General features: G+C 32.6%; 1 protein-coding gene across 1 annotated transcript; it reads right to left on the bottom strand.

Moving 5' to 3' along the window:
* Window positions 1-1,442: 1,442 nt before the first annotated feature.
* On the bottom strand, window positions 1,443-16,038 carry LOC139525274 (uncharacterized). The gene is made up of 3 exons (XM_071320476.1): window positions 15,965-16,038; window positions 14,460-15,633; window positions 1,443-2,652 (listed from the first exon to the last, which is right to left on the bottom strand). The coding sequence occupies exons 2-3, from the start codon at window positions 15,565-15,567 to the stop codon at window positions 1,499-1,501; spliced, it is 2,262 nt and encodes a 753-aa protein (XP_071176577.1). The 5' UTR covers window positions 15,568-15,633; window positions 15,965-16,038; the 3' UTR covers window positions 1,443-1,498.
* Between the last annotated feature and the right edge of the window lie 3,485 nt (window positions 16,039-19,523).

Raw genomic sequence — 19,523 nt, 5'->3', positions numbered from 1 at the left:
ATTTGAAATTGCAGGAAGGGGATTCCAACTTTGTCTTGGATCATATCTAGTAAATACAGAATGCAACCTGATTTTATATTCCTGCTTTTTCCTCTCTGTGAAAAAAATGGCATTTATTTTTCAAAGGTGTAACACCAGAGTAATTAGATCGTGTACTTTCATATAACTGATTGATATACTAAGTACCACATATCATTTTTTCAAAATATGTTCGATATCCTATGGCCTTTCTGTAAACATTTAATCGGTAAAAATATTTAACATGTTCGAGTTACTTGAATTCTTCAAAAATGTCACATTTAATAAAATTCAGAGTCCAACGGCATCTTGCGTACAACTTCAGAGTGGTTAAACTATTTCAGTACTGCCACGAAGGAATACGTAACAGATGCAGAACAAAATACTCTCCTGGATGAAGAAGACCAGAAAAAATAGTTACTTTCCAGTGTTGCAATCTACAGTGTTAACAAGAAGGTTTAACATACAATTTAAAAAATTTAAAGGATCAGTAAATATACCGATAAGTTAAGACCATATTAAGACACATAAATTGGTGTTAGGACAATTCCTATGATATATCTTTTACTGCGACAAATTTTATTAACCCACTTATAACAAAAAAAAGGATAGTTTAAGGAACACTGAAGGGGCAATATGTATAAGGCACCCAGGAAATAAAATAATGAAGGTATGAAAAATTAAATCAAGGCATACAGACTTTATAGCATGTTGAGTGCTAATATTGATTTATATTGTGATTTATCTTTAAAATTGACATACTTTTCTCATTCGAAAATCAGTATGCAGAAACCAGAAATTGCAATGAGATAAAAAAAAATGAATAAAACTCTAGGTTAAATACATTTTCGGCAATATGCTCATTTTTCTGATCAACACAATGCGTTATATTTTTGTATATCGTGGACAGGTCCTCATACTCGACAATATTAGGGAATGATGTCAAGTAACAGTGTAGGAACGTCACGCATTCATGTCCATTCAAGGGCACCAAAAACATATTGTTAAGACAAAATTGCAGATATGAAATATATTGATACTGACTTAATCAATCAATAAACTCATCATAGAAAGCAGGATTAAAATTCAACATTTGCCCCAGACGCGCGTTTAATCTACAAAAGATTCTTCAGTGACGCTCGAATCAAAAAATAAAAGGGGCCAAATAAAGTACGAAGTTGAAGAACATTGAGGACCAATACTAGTAATTCCTAAAAGTTTTGCCAAATACTGCTAAGGTAATTTATTCCTGAGTTAGAAAAGCCTTTCAAAAATTAAAAAGCAACAGTTGATTTTTAATTATGACCATATCAATGATAATTCATGTCAACACGAAAGTTCAGACTACTAAGCTGATGATACCTCGGGGGAAAAATACTCATCCAGCAGTGGCATAATATATAGGTTAAAAAATCAATATTATGTGCAAAGATTTTACATAACACTTTATTAAAGTCAGCATCCAAACAGATAGTTGACACTATATTACCATATCATATTTAATATGGAACTTTTTCCAATCTTCAACTAATTTCATTGGAGATCTGAATCCATGTGATGAAAATAAAAGGTTCATTTTATCTGGTCGATAACGTACACTAAATCTTGATTCATGAATTAGAGAAATGTTTAACTTTTTACATGCAATACCCAGGTATACGTCATCTATAAACATTGGCTTCATAAATTTGAACTGAGTCAATAGTTTATTAATGATATCAACGGTCAATACTAAGGAACCACCACTAGCGTATGGTGGCCAAACATTATCCTTAAAATCATCTCGTGAGATGTACCATTTTGATTTAGTATTTCTTTGAGGTCTTGCACCTTTCCAGACAAATCCCAAGAACACACTGCGCTTTTCAGCAACATACAAACTTTGCAAATGATTCCAAATGTGTTTGGTATTCACAATGTAGTCGTCATCTATAAAGAAGATATAGTTTGCACCTCTACAATGGGTAGCAACCCATGTAAATCCCATTATCGTTTTTATTGTATTATTATGGTAATTGTCTATAAAATTCAGTTGGATAATGTCTTTATACATGTTGCTTTCCTTCTGTATAAATGGTTTCATCACCGGTAAATATCCAAGGAGAAAAACCAGCTTTATTCCTGGATTTGATGAAGCTCCCCAAGTATTTCGTATAGCCATTCGGTTGGCCATATTGTAAACATCAGATTTGACCACAAATAACAAGAAGGGGTCGGACTTAGTACCATTTGATGAACACACTTGAACTGGAACATATAGGTAAGAAAATGAATATTCGTAAATTTGAGTACTGTTTGTGTTATTGTGTGTAGCTACAACTGTTGTAGTTTTGTTTTTAACAAGAACTTTGGTAGTATTGTTTTTTGATAGAACTTTTGTAGTATTGATTTGAACAACTGACTCAGTAATATTTGGTGACACTACCTGATAAACCATTGAATCAACAGTACTATTATCAGTGTACACTCTCGCATAAGTCTCTGCGTCAATTGATGTTTCAGGTTTTGATTGTTGACCAAAATTTAGAACGAGGGTTGCAAGAATAAAGATGAGAAAAAGTATAGGAACAGTCATAAACAGCGCCTTTAAAAGTATGCGAAAGTTCTTCCACATGTTTTCGAGCGGGTCTGTTAGTGCCGTTTATCTATCCACTGATACAATCCAAAATGTTAGAATCTGAAACATATAATGGAAATGTTATATTTTTTGCCTTGCTGAATATAACTCAATTTCAGAATTATTGTTCTTATGTTTGCTGAAACACAAATGTCTCTGATGAGAGGACAAGTTTTACCGGTTACAAGCATGTTTAACTCCGCCACATTCTTTATGTGCCCGTCCCATTACTAGATCCTGTAGTTCAGTGATTTTTGTTGTATCATATCTGTCATATTTGCTTTTTGTAAATTTGTAAATTTTGCAATACTTCATATTTTTCAGGGTAGGGACCTTTTCTATTAGACGGTTACGGTATAAGATTTTCTCATTGTTGAAATTCGTACTGTTTCCTGTAATTGCTTACATCTACTTCATTTGAACTTTGATGGATAGTTGTCTCATTGGCAATCATCCCACATTTCCTTCTTCGTATATTGATAATGTATTAAAAATCATTAAAGCTTATATGACTTAAGACTAAACTTAATAAACCTGCAGTTACTGTGTTAAAACCCGTTATTAGATATACTAGTAAGAAGGTGTAGAATGATTGCCAATAATACAACTCTAAATCTGAGTCACAATTTGTAAAAGTAAACCATGATATTTCAAAGTACAGCCTTTAACACGGATCCTCGGCTCACACCGAACAGTAAGCTATACAGGACCAAGAAAATGACAGGTGTAAAATCATGCAAACCGGACAACCAACGGTGTATCAAATCTATATAAAACAAGAGAAACAATGCTGGGAAACATTAGGATTCATGCAGTATATATAAACTAAAAATCTAATTGTCACTTGATACATGGGTTAAGATCGAAGGAAGGAGAAAAGCCAAAGAAAAGTCTTGAATGCCACCAAAAACAACAGAAAAGATAAATAAATTACCTTTACTGAGAGAAGAACAACTAGCACAAGAGGCAGATATTGCCTGTAGCAAAGGAGACATAAACTCTCTCTTCAATACAACTAGACAATTTAGGGACCGAAGATTCAACTTAAATGCTCTAGTTAAAGATAAAAATTGGCAATGTAATTTTAAAAATTAAAGAACAATTAAAACGATGGAAATAACATTTTGTAGAAGTACTAAACAGACCCCCTCCAACATTAATGATAAAAAATGATTAATTTGTAGTTGAGTGGTATCATGACACTAGTATAAGATTTTTGGGGACCAGTAAGTGGTTAAGGAATCTTTAGTTGTTCAATAGGCCCTCTTATTTAGCTAAATAAAAGTTAGCATTAGGTATTTCTTTACATTGATAGGAGAACTTTTTGAGACAAACACTGTGATTATGCTTGTATTTCAGTTGTTGTTTTTTTCATTATTTATGCATTGTTTTAATTTTCTGACACTTAAAAGCACAACAAAGGTAAATTGATTATTTAAGGGGACATATTGTAACTAAATACATACAAAAAAAGAGACAAACAGACTCAGTCAACTTAGAGTAATGTATTATCAAAAAGATTTTAGAATGATTTTAGAATGATAGTTATATGCCATCTTAAGAATCTTGTTATGCTGCCCACATCATCTGGAAAGTCTTAAAAGAAGGCAAAGCATGTTGAGATTGAAATGAATGAACTTTATATTTTTCATGATTTGATACTTGTCCTGTTTCTTTCTGTCAGATTTACTAACAATATAGTTGGCAATCTAATAATTCCTTCTAAATCACAATGCTTTCCTTCTGTGTTGATTTAAAACATGACATGGTTGTCTTTTGTTCACTCCGTAAGTAAAAGTGGTAAAATGAAGAATAAAAGAAGATAAAATCTGCCAGCTGGGGTAGGGTATCATCTTTTATCTATTTTGGGTAAGAACAGTGCAGACTAATATTCCTTATTGTAATATGTTTCATCGTTAAAAGTCTATGTATCAATCTACATTTAAAAAGTAGGTTAAATTATACCTAATGCGCCCCGCCCCACAAGGTGAAATGGATAAACAATACAGTCAAATATAAAACTATTATTGATGTCCTTTCTTCCTTTATTTATTATTATTTTTATCCCAATATTGTTCTACTAGAATATACATATCTCTATTATACAGACCTTTAGATTTCTCATTTCCGGGTGTTTACACAAAGTAATCACCTGTAACGCTAGTAGTTAGTATGTTGGTGTAGTGCTGAATATGATAGCTATATGTATCTCTATTATTATGACGTAGAAGCTTTGGTTTCAATTTTACCTGTGGAATTTAACATTCAGTTTAGCTTTTAGTCTTTAGACATGAGTTAATGTTAGTCTCGTAAAGAAATAATATGTAAGAGATTTTTTCAAACTGTGAGTCTTGATTAAAAAACACTGTTTTAAAATGTATACAAGAGTTCCATAATTTGAATACAGCACATATCTGTTTGAATTTGATAGAATGCAGACACAACATCTTATAATGTAGGTATTAACAAACCTGGTTATCTAAATAATACGTCCATCATTGAGAAAACACCTCGTTAACTCAGAGAAATCCAAATATATGATATAAATGTCAAGGTCCAAATCACTTTGATTTTAACGATCGACGTGAATATTTGAAAATCACCTAACCGTACAGTTTTTGTTTGTCAATAATTACATACAGCTGCAGTCGGTAAAGGTGTGGTTGTGAAACTTTCTGTTTGACTGAAGTTAAACAACAGTAGTCATAGGGTAACATATTTTTTTCTTGGTTACCTAAGATGTATAAATGTATGTTTACCTGATCAATTAAAATAAATAATATAAACATACTTTCATGTGTTACTTAGGGAGATAAGTGTAGTCTTCATTTTTTATGTGTACTTAAAATTTATGGTTTATAGATATGTGTATACCTTTGGTAGAAATACCTGCCAACCTTTTTTTTAAAGGTGATAACTTACATTTGTTTTGGATTATCTTCTTTACATATGCATATATTAAATTTGGTACTTTTGTCTCTTTATCTATCTAATTAAATCGTTTGACATGTTTTGTCATTTGCGTTTTCCACTTGATTAGGGAACTTCCGTTTTGAATTTTTCTCGGAGTTCAGTATTTTCGTTATTTTACTTTTTCCCTACATAATCAAGCCAAATAACGTTTTAAAAAACAAGGGTCCATGAATTTGTTTTCGAGTTAAATATTAAAAAACAGTGAAAAATATATATCTTTTCTAAAGATGGAACATATTGACTTAGCAAAATAAAATACTACATTTTGCGTTAGCGACATCATAACCTCCCTTACGAAGCCTATTATAAAAATTAGAATAAGAAAAAAATTCAAGGAGACCCCAAAACGGAAAGTCCCTAATCAAATGGCAACTTCAAAAGCCCAAACACATCAATAAATATAGGAAGATGTGGTGTGAGTGTCATTGAGCCAACTCTCCATCCAAATAACACATAACTATCATGATTTTACTTATATCATTTTAAAACACAATTTGTATCGAAACAAATGATAAATTTTAAAACAGATCTTTGCATTCATTGCTAACTGGACTTTTTGATAATTTGAAGAAAAAATCAAATAAGAACTTTTCCTACGATTCTTCCAGTACAGATTAAAATTATGCATCTTATTAAATATAAATGAAGGCAACAGTACTATACCAGTGTTCAAAGGTAATAAATCAATTAGTAAAACTTTAAAAAAGAAAACCAGACATGTATTATTATATATTATAAGTTTTATATGGTGGCTCTAGCATTTTCAAACCCAGTAATATATTACTTTTGGCCTCATAAACTGTGATTTTTCTAGTGATGTACTGTAACTTAAAACTAATTTCAATAGAATTTAGTAATGGATTAGGAAAGTCCTTCTCGGCCATTGTTTTATTGCGTATAATTTTTCAAGATTCTCCATTTGTCGTCTTTTGGTCAGCACAGATATGAAGATTACATGTTGTTATGCATACAGGTTCGACGAAAATATACACAAATACTTAATAATTTAATGATAATTTAAAAGCATTTGCTATGAATCAACAATGATAAAGTAAAATCCACCATTTTAAATTTAAGAAAATCCCTGTACAAAGTCAGGAATATTACAGTTGTTGTGTTTGAGCTTTTGGTTTTTACTTTTTGATTAAGGACTTTCTGTTTTGAGTTTTGAGTTTAGTATATTCAAGATTTTACTTTTGGTTTATACATAATATAATAAAACATTATAATTTATGTACATATTTTGGTTTGAGTCTAATTATTTAAAACGGAAGAAAACAGCTGTAGTTATAAGTGGCTTCGATGAATCTGATGGACTAAGTTCCATTATTATATTGTTTTAAGGGAATTACGACCGGTTGTATGTGTCCCTTTGGGAGATTTGATTTGTCAGTTTGTCTTGTGTATGGTTTTCTCATGATCTTTTGTCGGTTTGCTCGAAATTATGCGATGGAAAGGCAACATGAATCACTTTATACAAATGTTATATAATAAGATAGGTATTGTGCTAGTTAGTTAGCGCATCACAGCAAGTGCTGATCATTGTTACTTATTCAACTAGTTTTTCACACTCCTCATGTAAACGAAGTGGATGTGTTCGTAATGAGACGCTCATTTATATACATTTTCAAGTTTTCGTTATACTAAGGTTGTATTTGAGCCTGATATGCTCTGGATTTTATTTGAGTGTTTTGGCTTTAGAATTTCGTTTTTTTTTAATCAGGTTATATTCCCATTTGATACGTTGCCATTGTATGTGTGTTCCGCTTAAGCTTATAATGTAGGGTGAAATATTTTGCAGATGTAGTAAGTCGAGAATGAACTCGTGAAGGATTGAAATATACCTGATAGTATTTTTCTTTTGAAGGAAGGTAAATATAGGGGGAAAAAATCGTGAAATGTCAAACGCAATCTTTATTTTTCAAGTTCAGCCTGCAGTGGTGTAAATGTAATGAGCTTATCTAATACAACGACTTTATAACATTTAAGTAGGTGTGGGCAAAAACTTTATTATCGGCCTTATGTAAAACAAAAAGTCTTCTAAATCTAGACCCCTTCTAGGAGCTTTTATTTCCTTCTTTCACATCTTCATCTCTGCTAGGTTTACATTATTTTAGAACTTCTATTTTTTCACTGCCTGTTAATTTTCTAAAATATTTTTAAGAGTATGCAATTAACAAAGGATACATAAAAACATTTTCACCAATATACAGACTGGTCAGTATAATGCTATCAACATATACAAGGAAGTTACATCTAAATTTCCACCCTCTTTCTAAAATCAATCTGTTCCTATAGTTTCATACAAACCATTTCACATAAGGTGTTTTACTATAAGCAAGCATTACAAGACTTTGATTTAGAACAATACCTTAAATAACATATGAAATGTGACTGTTCCCACTCGCCTTGTATTTTCAGCCCCACTGGCCATAATATTACAAAGGATATAAACATCATTCATTATAAACATCTCCAAAAGGTGACATTTCATTAATAGTTATCCCACGATGACACGGTGTGTCAGTGTAAGATCAACCCGATGGCGTTGTCAGTTTGTTTTAGATTTATGAGTTTGACTGTCCCTTTGGTATCTTTCGTCCCTCCTTTACACTGACAAACCAAGTCCGAGTGGGATAACTATTTTACATCCCAGCTGTTTTATATTAGACGAAAAACCATTTACAATTCATAAAATCTAGTTTAGAACGCCACACAACCATTATAATACACTTTATACATTACTATAGGATTAATACCCTTTTTTTACCCCCGAACACGATGAGTAGATATCAAACAATGTCAACTCGCCCCACTGGCCAATCGGCCCAATCTATATCGCAACTTTATGAAAAAAATCGCCCCGCTCTTGTTTACCGACTCGCCCCACTTTTGAAAAAGTGTAAAATCAAGCTGAACAATCACTGACAACTCACTTATTAACGAAAAGGGTTTAAACCCCACTGAATAAAGGTCTGCCAACTCGCCCCACTTATAAAAATATCTTGCTTCCTTTAAGTATGTTACATTGCGGACAGTTTGTATCCAGTCGTCCTGGTGTAGTGGTTGTGTCGTGGCTTGATATGCTAAAGATCTTGAGGTTCGAATCCCAGCATATACACTGGATTTTTTCTACGTGAATTTTGATAGATAGTCTTTTCTGTGACGTTACGCACGATATTGCGTCCCAATTAGTAACGTCAAAATTTGACGTTTTACGTCGGTAATCGAGTATTCTTTGTTCGTTTTGTTTGTAATAATTTTTGATCGATATGGTTACTTCAAAGTCTTGAATATGTATGAAATATTTCCTACTGGTAGTTACTCAAGCAAAAATAAACAATACAAAATAGGTATTTGGGTGAGAAAATAGTGCCTATAGTATATTATATAATGCGTTGGTCACCCGTTTAAATCTAAGAAGAGAGGGAAGGCAGGAAGCAATTCATGTTGCTTAAATAACATAGTTTTTGTGTTTTGTGCTGTTATCTTTTATCTTTTTTTAAATGTTGTTGGTTTTTTGTTTGGGGGGGAAGGGGTGTGTGTGATGATAAGTGAAAGGATTTTAATGAAAAAGACTTCTATTGTTTACAACGGAGTAATTAAATCAAGAAAGAGAATGATTGCGTGAAAAAATAATTATATTCTTCTGATATGTTTACAAGCTTTGTATGATATCGAGGTGTAACTCCTTAGGTACAACAATTTTACTGCTTCCTTCAATTTCAGCACAAATGAACCGTATTGCAGATGAATAGCAAATCGCAGTTCTACGCTTCACAAGTTTGAAAATAAACGGTTGATCTTTTATTCTCTCTTAATATAGCCCTTTCACAACTTTAGAATCTTGGTTAAATAAACAACCCCAGTCATCTGAAATATTTTACCTATTTATTGACAAATTACCATATGTTTTTTTATTTTTTTTTTTATTTTAGATAATTATTTATTTTCTATTTGATTATAACTACTATTATATATTACAGTCTGTTCTTATCGTGGTTTCTATGATTCTATCTATTTTCGAAATTTGTAATTTGGTTATTTTGTTTTGTCCTCTGATCTTAAAACATGAAATCGAACCGTACTTGTTATTTAAAAACAATGAAATATCGTTCATATATCATATGATAATACGAACTGCTTTCAATTTCGATGTCCAAGGAGGGTGATTGGCCTAATGAGTTCATATAAAGTGATAAAAAGCCTGCGGCGGTTTTAAGATAAGCTCGTGGCGAGATTTGTTCGACTCCGATCATAATCGACAGTTATTGCAAATATTTTAACTTAAGGTCGCCTGATGTCCGGCTTCTCCTACCTATGATGACAGGTCAATAAAATACAACAAATGACGTTTAAACATGTACATGATGTAGTGGAGTTTAACACCAAAACAAAGAACAAACTTTTAGAAATAATTTTAAAATACATATATGTATAGCGTCCCGAATCGAAAACGTTCAAAACGTAAGAAAATTGTTCAGTGGACAAACTTGCAAGACATTTGATTTGTTAAAAAACGAAGTCATTTCGACTTAACAGCTTATAAAAAAGTATGTTATCGTATTGTGGGGTGAAAGCACATTTACGCAAAAGCACTATTTGGTATGCTACAAATAGAATATTTTAAATAATGACGTTGAAACTGACAGTGTTTTGGTAAAAAGCGGCGAAATTCGACATTGGACAATCTTGCAAGACATTTTCCCGAAGCCAATGCGTTTTTATTTGTGGTGCGAGTGCTGTAAAATTCCGGATTTGAAATGGTCTATCTAAGCACTTTTGTAGGAATAATTTATGAAAACAAAATTCTATATCATCTGATATTTTAAAAAGCGATAACTTTTGATAACTTACCATTTTCCGAAACCTGACCAAGGCGAGGATTATTCATTTTTGAAAAAATCAGCTTTGACCGTTCCATCAACACAAAAAACAGCAATGCCATAATAAATTATATATGACGTTTATCATTCATACGAATTTTCGCGGATTTGAAACTCTTTGTTAGACCACAAAAATTCCCGCAAAAGTTATTTTGCGAATAATTTGTTACGTCTGACACGCATATTTTTGACGTTTTGTATCATTATTTGAAACTATTATGAAAAGTTAAAGAATATTTTTTTATATTTTTGGAAACAGTAATACCTGCCTAATCTTTGGATATAAATTTCATAAAGCTGAACTATTTAGATTTCATAGAAAAGCTATTTATCAAATTGCTCTGTCGCATTTCAATGCATTGACGCAATAACGTGCTTAACGTCTGTATAATTGTATATTTAATTATAAGTTTTATAGTGGATTTGACATTCCCTCCAAAATGTTACAGAACAAAGGAAAGCATGCATAACAAAGAAACTCAAACTGGGGTGATCTGGCAGGGGTGATCCGGCTCAGATCACCCGTGTTAAAACAAAGGAGCTGGGATGTAATGGTCCTAATCCTAATTAATAGTTTTCCCGGAGGTCAGAGGGTGATCTAACACTGACACACCAAGTCCGAGTGGGATAACTATTTTACATCCCAGCTGTTTTAGATTAGACGAAAAACCATTTACAATTCATAAGATCTAGTTTAGAACGCCACACAACCATTATAATATACTTTATATATTACTATATGATGTATACCCTTTATGACCCCCGAACACGATGAGTAGATATCAAACAATGTAAACTCGACTCACTTGCCAATCGGCCCACACTATATCGCAACTTTATAAAAAAATCGCCCCACTCTTGTTTACCGACTCGCCCCTCTTTTGAAAAAGTGTAAAATCAAATTGAACAATCAGTCTGACAACTCACTTATTAACGAAAAAGGTTAAACTCTTCTGAATAAAGGTCTGCCAACTCGCTCTGCTTATAAAAAGATCTTGCTTCCTTTAAGTATGTTAAATTACTGTTAGTTCGTATCCAGTCGTCCTGGTGTAGTTGTATGTGTCGTGGCTTGATATGCTAAAAATCTTGAGTTCGAATCCCAGCATATACACTGGATTTTTGTATACATGAATTTTGATAGATAGTCTTTTCCGTATAATTAATTATAAGTTTTATAGTGGATTTGACATTCCCGCCAAAATGTTACAGAACAAAGGAAAGCATGCATAACAAAGAAACTCAAACTGGGGTGATCCGGCTCAGATCACCCTGTTAGAATAAAGGAGCCTGGAAGTAAGTTTACAGAAGCCAAACACATCAATTAGAACCATAACGTCAAAATAATTATGGATTCCATTGAAGACTACGCTAGAGCATGGGCGTAACAAGAAGAAGTTGAACTGGGCAGTTTGTCAGAATTGATCAAAACAATTAGGTCGCTGATAAAACGTCGCATTCATAAATTTACCAAAGTCTGTGTTCTGATATAAAGAGTCTGTGAAAATGTCTATTATATCTTTACGATAAGTATGTTGTATGTAAATTGCACTACTACGATTGTCTTGTAAAAGGATTAGGAATAAATGAGCCCTCAGGCTATCCCACATACAAAAAATATATCATCTGACAAGGATGCGTTTTAAGCGAATCCTACGTCCTTAATATTTTCAATAAACATTACATTGAACAACAAATAGGAGGATTTACCTTGTTTGTATAGGTACATTGCCGGCACATCTGAATGTTACTGAGAAAGAGCAGGTTGGATTTTTTTTATTTTCATTTATTTTCGTACAGAAATGCACTACGAAATAACTTTGGTCTCGGACCTACTGGCTACTGGCTTGGGATCGATATGCACCTAAGAATGTAACGGGGTTAAATATGTTTGTGGGCGCTCAATCCTTCCCCTTACCTTGCACAGTGTTGTAAATGTACAACATAAGAAAAAAATTGAAACTCGTTTGAAAAAGGCTTTACTCATTAGATCCATACAAATAAAAGTATATTTTTAAAAAGACAATGAAGACGTGAACGGGTACTTGTACATCCCGACAACAAAATGTACAGATCTGAGAGTACTCACAGTTACTGACAGCTGGTTCAAAGCAACTAGCAACTAATGAAAAAAGTCAGTTTCAGAGAACTTGTTTTAAATTAAGTAAGATTTTTCTCTCCCTTAAATAGATATTTGAATCTAGACTTGGCATTTTGCAAATATTTACTTGTAATAGGTACTAATAATAAAATAAGTTTGCCACAAAGGAATATAAATTTGAGGCTCTCGAAGGCATGTGTCGCTCATCTGACTCTACTTGGGGTTTTGAAATCATATATAAGAAAAATATAAAAATCATGACAGATATCTAAATAATTATTAAATATTGGCCCCATAATTTAATAATAAATACTGGTGGCCATCTTGAACAGTAAATCACGTACAAAGTAGCAACCCTTCATCACTACATCATAAGGAATATGTATGTCATGATTGGTTCATTTCAAGAAACATTAATGCTATGTTTGGTTTTATTCCATACATTGGTTCTCTATAAGAAGACAATTGTATGCATCTCGTAGGGTCATATGTTCAACTATGTCCCCCTCTGGTGGCCATCTTGGATGATGGATTGGTTTCAAAGTAACAACACTTGGTCAGCACATCACAAGGAACATTCATGCTATCTTTGGTTTGTTTCATTCGGTGGTTCTCTAAAAGAAGACATTTGTATGTATTTCCCCTAGGGTCGTATGTTAAACTTAAGTCCCCCGCTAGAGGCCATCTTAGATAATAGATTGGCTTCAAAGTAACAGCACTTGATTAGAACCTCATAAGGAACATTCATGCTATGTTTGGTTTCATTCCATTCAGTGGTTCTTTAAAAGAAGATCAAAATATAAAAAGTTAACGACGACGACGGACGCCAAGTGATAAGAATAGCTCACTTGGCCCTTCAGGCCGCCAGATGAGCTAAATAGGAGAAATCTTTGAATCGTAACGTAACTTTATACACCAAGAACAACAAAACCTCCTGAATGAAGAAGACAAGCAACAATCTATACTTTTTATGTTAGAATCAATAGTGTTGACGAGAGAGTTTGAGATACAATTAAAGAATCAGTAAATATACCCTAAATTGCGACATATTTTGTAATCCCACTTAGGACATGGATAAATATAGGTTTAGAAACCCTGAAAAGACACTATATATAAGGCGTCTGGGAAATACTTTTTTTTTGTATGAAAGATAAATTCAAGTTGAGTACTAATATATACTTATATTGCGATTGGTCTTGTGCGGGTTTTTTAAAATTCAGTATACAGAAGCAAGAAACGGCAACAAGTAAAACACTTTGTTAGCTAGGCAAATGAAAAATGATTAAAAGTGCAAGTGCTATATAAAATAAATAACGGCAAAGTGTACACTTTCTCCTTCAATTTCACCCCCACCTCATCTATCCTCTTCATGCCGGTCGGTATTTAAGGCCCGTCTCCTTCAACTTACTGCCTTCTATTTTGCAATATCATTGCCTGACCTTGATTTTCGAAAATAGTAGGCAATGATGTCACGTAACAGTGCATGAACATTACTAGTTCATTCAATCTGCGTAAACTTATCAATAAAATATACTCCATTCATACAACCGAACAACAATCATAACGTTTTGTATTTTACTTACTACATATATTTAACTTTATTTCATATTCTTAAACAAAATGATGTTAAGAAAATATAGCAGATAAAAAAGGATATTGGCATATTTCATTTTTGATTTTAATTTTCAAGAATATATTGCTTAGAAAATACAAAATCTAATATTGTTATTTATCAGAAAGTTTTACAATTTTGTAAGAGAGCATTTCCTTTTTGCAACACTGCACATATTCATCTCTTTTGATATGATTAACTAATATTATGTGCAAATATTTTACATTACAAAGTAGGAAAACAAGCAGGTATTTTAAACTACCATATCATATTGAATATGGTATTTTTTCCAGTCTTCAATTAATTGCATTGGAGATCTGAATCCATGTGATGAAAATAAATGGTTCATTCTGCCTGGTAGATAATAACGCCAAAATCTCGTTTCCTGAGTAAGAGAAATCTTTAACTCTTTACATGCAAGACCTATGTATACGTCATCTATAAACATTGGCTTCATAACTTTGAACTGAGTCAATAGTTTCTTAATGACATCAACGGTCAATACTAAGGATCCACCACTGGCGTATGGTGGCAAAAAATCGTCCTTAAAATCACCTTTTGGAATAAACCATTTAGATTTAGCATTTCTAAAAGGTTTTGCTTTTTTCCAGACGTGTCCCAAGAACACACTGCGCTTTTTAGCCCTATACAATCTATTTAAATGATCCCAAATGTATTTGGTATTCACAATGTAGTCGTCATCTACAAAAAAGATATACTTTGCACCACTGCAATGGGAAGCAACCCATGAAAAACCCATTATCGTTTTCAACGTATTATTCTTGTAAGCGTCTACAAAGTTCTGCTGTATAATGTCCTTATACAAGTTAGTTTCCATTTGTATAAATGGTTTCATTAACGGTGAATATCCTGCAAGGAAAACCAGTTTTATTCCTGGGTTAGACGTATTTCCCCAAGTATTCCGTATTGCTGCTCGATGGGCGATATGGTTAACATCAGATTTTACCACAAATAGCAAGAAAGGATCAAACTTAGCACCATTTGATTTACACACGTTCACAGGAACATGAAGGTATGAAAACGAATACTCGTAAATTGGAGTACTTTTTGTAGTATTGTTTATAACTGCAACTTGTGTAGCATTATTTTCAACAAGAACTTTTGTTGTATTGTTCTTAACTACAGCTGAACTCGTATTTGCTATTGACACCATATGAGAAAGATTTGAGTTAACCATAATGTTATCAGCGTACACTCTTGCATAAGACTCCTTGTCAACTGATGTCACAAGTTTTGATTGTTGACTAGAATTGGAAGACAGATTTACAAGAATGCAGATGATAGAAAGTACAGTTATAGTCTTAAATAGCGCCATTGAAAGTTTACGAAGTTTCCTACACATGTTTTCCAGCGGGCTTCAAAATTGGTACTGCTTACTTTTCACGAATGAAATCAAAAACTTTGGCATCTGAAATAAACAATTGAACTATTTATGTGTTTTATTCGATGCAGTTTGGTTGGTCACCCATATTGTCCATACAACACAACTATAAAAAAAATGCCATACACATGGGAATTGAAAACAAGGTTTCACCACAATCTAATTAATCGCTTCGAAAAACTAAATAAATTTTCGCAAAAGAAAATATGTAAATGCACTACAAGAAACGAGAAGGAAAAGCTCAAATCATCAAATGGAAAAATATTCTATCGAAATGTGTCACCTTTCTGAGTCTGACAAATAATCTCTCGAAAAGAAACAAGTTCTACAAGATTAATTCTACGAAGTATGTTCTTACCTTATTTAATTTGTTACAAATAGTCAATATAAGTGTATACATATACTTTCATGTGAATTGACATAATGCACACACCGTTATTAAACGCATGTAACATATTTAACATTAACGACCCACGTATATTGAATATAAATTACTATAGATTGTGTTTTCCTTATTGTTGAAATAAACAAACAATTGGTATATTTTGTGCAATAGGTCATAATTCTTTGCAATGTATATTTTTTCCCAAAATTATAAATCCTAAGCAAAACATACTGGAAGTTCTAGATGGGGTTTAAGGGCAATAGAGAATACCTATTGTCAAAGATCATTAAAGGGCCAATAAAAATACAGAATAGACAAAAATATGAACGAATTCAGTATAGAGAATAACGGGGTGTTTAAAAATGCTCTTCAATCTCGTACTTTATTTTGGCCTTTTAATTTTTTTTGGATTCGAGCATCACTGGTGAGTCTTCTGTAGACGAAACATGCGTCTGGCGTTAATACAAAATTTTATCCTGGTATCTATAATGAGTTTTTTTACACTTAATTCATTGAATGTTGGATGTATATTCTAATTAATATTTTAGTCTGAGTTGCATGATATTTTTTTAGTTGTTATAGGCTTCTTTGAACTAGCTGTCAGTTACTGTGATTACTCTCAGATCTGTACGTTGTGTCTCCTTTGTTGTGTAGATGTATAAGTACCTCCCATGACTGTTCTTTGGGTTTTTTTTATATGTATTCCATCTTGGTGTCGATCTGATGAGTAACGCCCTTTTCAGCTGATTTCTATAGTTTATTCAGATTATGTTGCACTGTTACACCACTGTCCAGCGTAATTAAAGGAGGATAGACGGCTTTTAAACTAGTTAGACCTCGCCATATTATGTATGTGCCTGTTCCAAGTCAGGAGCATGCAATTCAGTGGCTGTCGTTTGTTGCTGTAGATCATATTTGAATTTTTGTGTATTCTTTGTACATAAATCATGTCTTTAGTTTTCTAGTTGTTTTATATTTGTCATTTCTGGCACTTTTCTGGTAATATGGATTTGTTTTTTTTTCATATTGACTTAATATGGTTGTAGTAGAAGTATATATAAAACAGGTGAAGTACTAACAATGTAAATTTTGATTTTTCATTTTGACAGAAATGGTTGTAGTGGTAGATTAAACAAACGAATTATCTGATTTCACACAAGTAAACCTAACGTTAACTGTATGTTTGATTTTGATTTATGAGAGTATAATTTTTTTGAAAATTAAAGTGCGTATCAAAGATAAGAGGAGGGTCAGACCTTTAACGTGACAATCGGGTGTAAAAGCTCGGGAATATTTTTTTTTTCGAATTTCGGGACCTCGGGATTCCATTTTTTAAGCCCGGGATTTCGGGATCAGGACCTTCGACCCCCTCATCAAAAAAGTGTTTTTGTATTTCGAGTATACATTTTTTTAACATGTGGTATTTTCAACATATCGTTAATACGAATTGTATTCAAAGAATAGACAATGTCAGCTGTTGTCATTATTTCATGTCCGTCTGTATTTTGATTTCCTCCACTGAAATTACAGATCCTATTCCAACAATACTTGGCAGAATGATATATTTAATGTCTTCTACGGACATTCCTAATTTTGTCCAAGCTATAAAATAACTCAGCTCAACAGAAAAAAATGTGTATTCAAAACTATAAATCGAATAAAAACGTCTCTTAATTTCACCACTGTTTGTGAAAATTTTAAAACTTTACAGAATTGACAGCGTAAAGACGGTCTATTCAAATTCTCATCATTCAATAGGATTTGGCATTACAAAAAGTGGCATTGGTGGCACATAGTTCCCTTTGAAACCCTTTAACAATCATATTCAGTTTATCCTTTTCTCTGAAATGTCCTAGTCTATTTTAACAATTGGCACTTGACCTTAGATTGGCTATTCTTTGTAGCTCCCTTTTTTGTCATACATATATAGAATCTAACGTTTCTAATTATTTTTACATCCATGAACTTAAAATATGTAGGTTTGATTGACCCTAGTAGTGAAGGTAAAACCCGATAACAGTGTCTGATACATCAAATTTATAAGGGCTAATTTTATTAACAAGATCAAATTATTGAGGGACCTTTACAAATTATAATCGTAATTCGGTTCTGTCTGATCAAAAAGTGTGGTCACCAGAGGTCACTGATTTCGAGTTGTCCGATACAAAGAAATACCTCTCTTCTAAAAGTACATGGTGAAATGTTTTCAAATGTACAAGGATTGCATTGGGAGACATTACATCAAATTTCATGGTTGACCCGCATTGAATAGTATAACTCGAAATAATATTGCCGTCTTTGATGTATGTATGTTGAGTTTTTATGAAAAAGGTCATTTCAATTTTTAAAATTCGTCAACATGTAGTTGTATCGTTAGTTATTGTGTCATCGCCTTTCCAAACTATTACTAGAGCATGCTCAGGTATTCCCTAGCAAGTAGAAATCTTTTGTTATCTTTGAACTGTTTCTTTGTTCTAACATCGTAGTGGCAAGTATTTGTATACATATAGATATAAGAAGATATGATATGGGTGTCATATAAAAATGTGTATACGTGTATATATGATGTCCTCTGGTACACCTATGTGTCTGAGGTTTATTAATAAAGTATTGTCTATTATTTTCAATGAGACAACTCTCCATCCAAGCCACAATTTGTAAAAATAGCAAGCGTGGATGAGTATTTATACATCCAAGCACCATAATATAACAAGTATTTTAAATGGTTTTACACTAGTAATTTTGGGGGCCCTTTATAGCTTGCTGTTCGGCTGGAACCAAAGCTCCGTGTTGAAGGCCGTACATTGACCTATAATGGTTTACTTTTATAAATTGTTAATTGGATGGAGAGTTGTCTTATTGACACTCATGTCATATCTTCCTATATATATTAGTATATTGACCAAGCTAGTGTATCATGTACACTCCATTTGGTCTGAACGAGGTTACTAGATCGAACTGAATATACGAGATACTGTTTCATCAATATATGTTTCAAATACACATCCCTATGTCTGAACCAAGGATGTATTGGGGAAAACAGAGTACAATATCATGCAATGTCCATCAAATCTCCCATAGATATATGAAAAAATAACTGCTACTAAGGTACAAAAATTGTGAATATTAAAAATTAAATAAATTCGTTAGTTAAAATTACTACAAGTAGTTCGTGAGACATCATTAAATGGAACATAATATGTTAATTTTTCTCTAGCTTCCGTTCAGGACTTACAGTTTTACGGATTATTGCAGCTATACCAGTTTAAATTATAGGGTTTATTCAATTGAGATGGATGTACAAGTACGCAACCGCGTTCAATTATTTTACCTTAATAAATTTTCTAATTATTATAAAACTGCTATTTATTTGGGATGTTCAAATACGCAGTCTCTGTTGCAATTGATCTACCGTTGTCAAATTTTGAAATATTATACCAACTTAGATCGGTCAGGGCTGATTATTGGGAATTTTTCCAAGCAGTTGTTGAAGCATCTTAACTGTCGTCACCTTTGGAATTTTAGAGTTGTG

This window comes from Mytilus edulis, chromosome 5 (assembly GCF_963676685.1).
Source record: "Mytilus edulis chromosome 5, xbMytEdul2.2, whole genome shotgun sequence".
NCBI lineage: Eukaryota > Metazoa > Mollusca > Bivalvia > Mytilida > Mytilidae > Mytilus > Mytilus edulis.
Note: the sequence above shows the minus strand (reverse complement) of the source record. Positions and strands in the feature narration are given on the sequence as shown.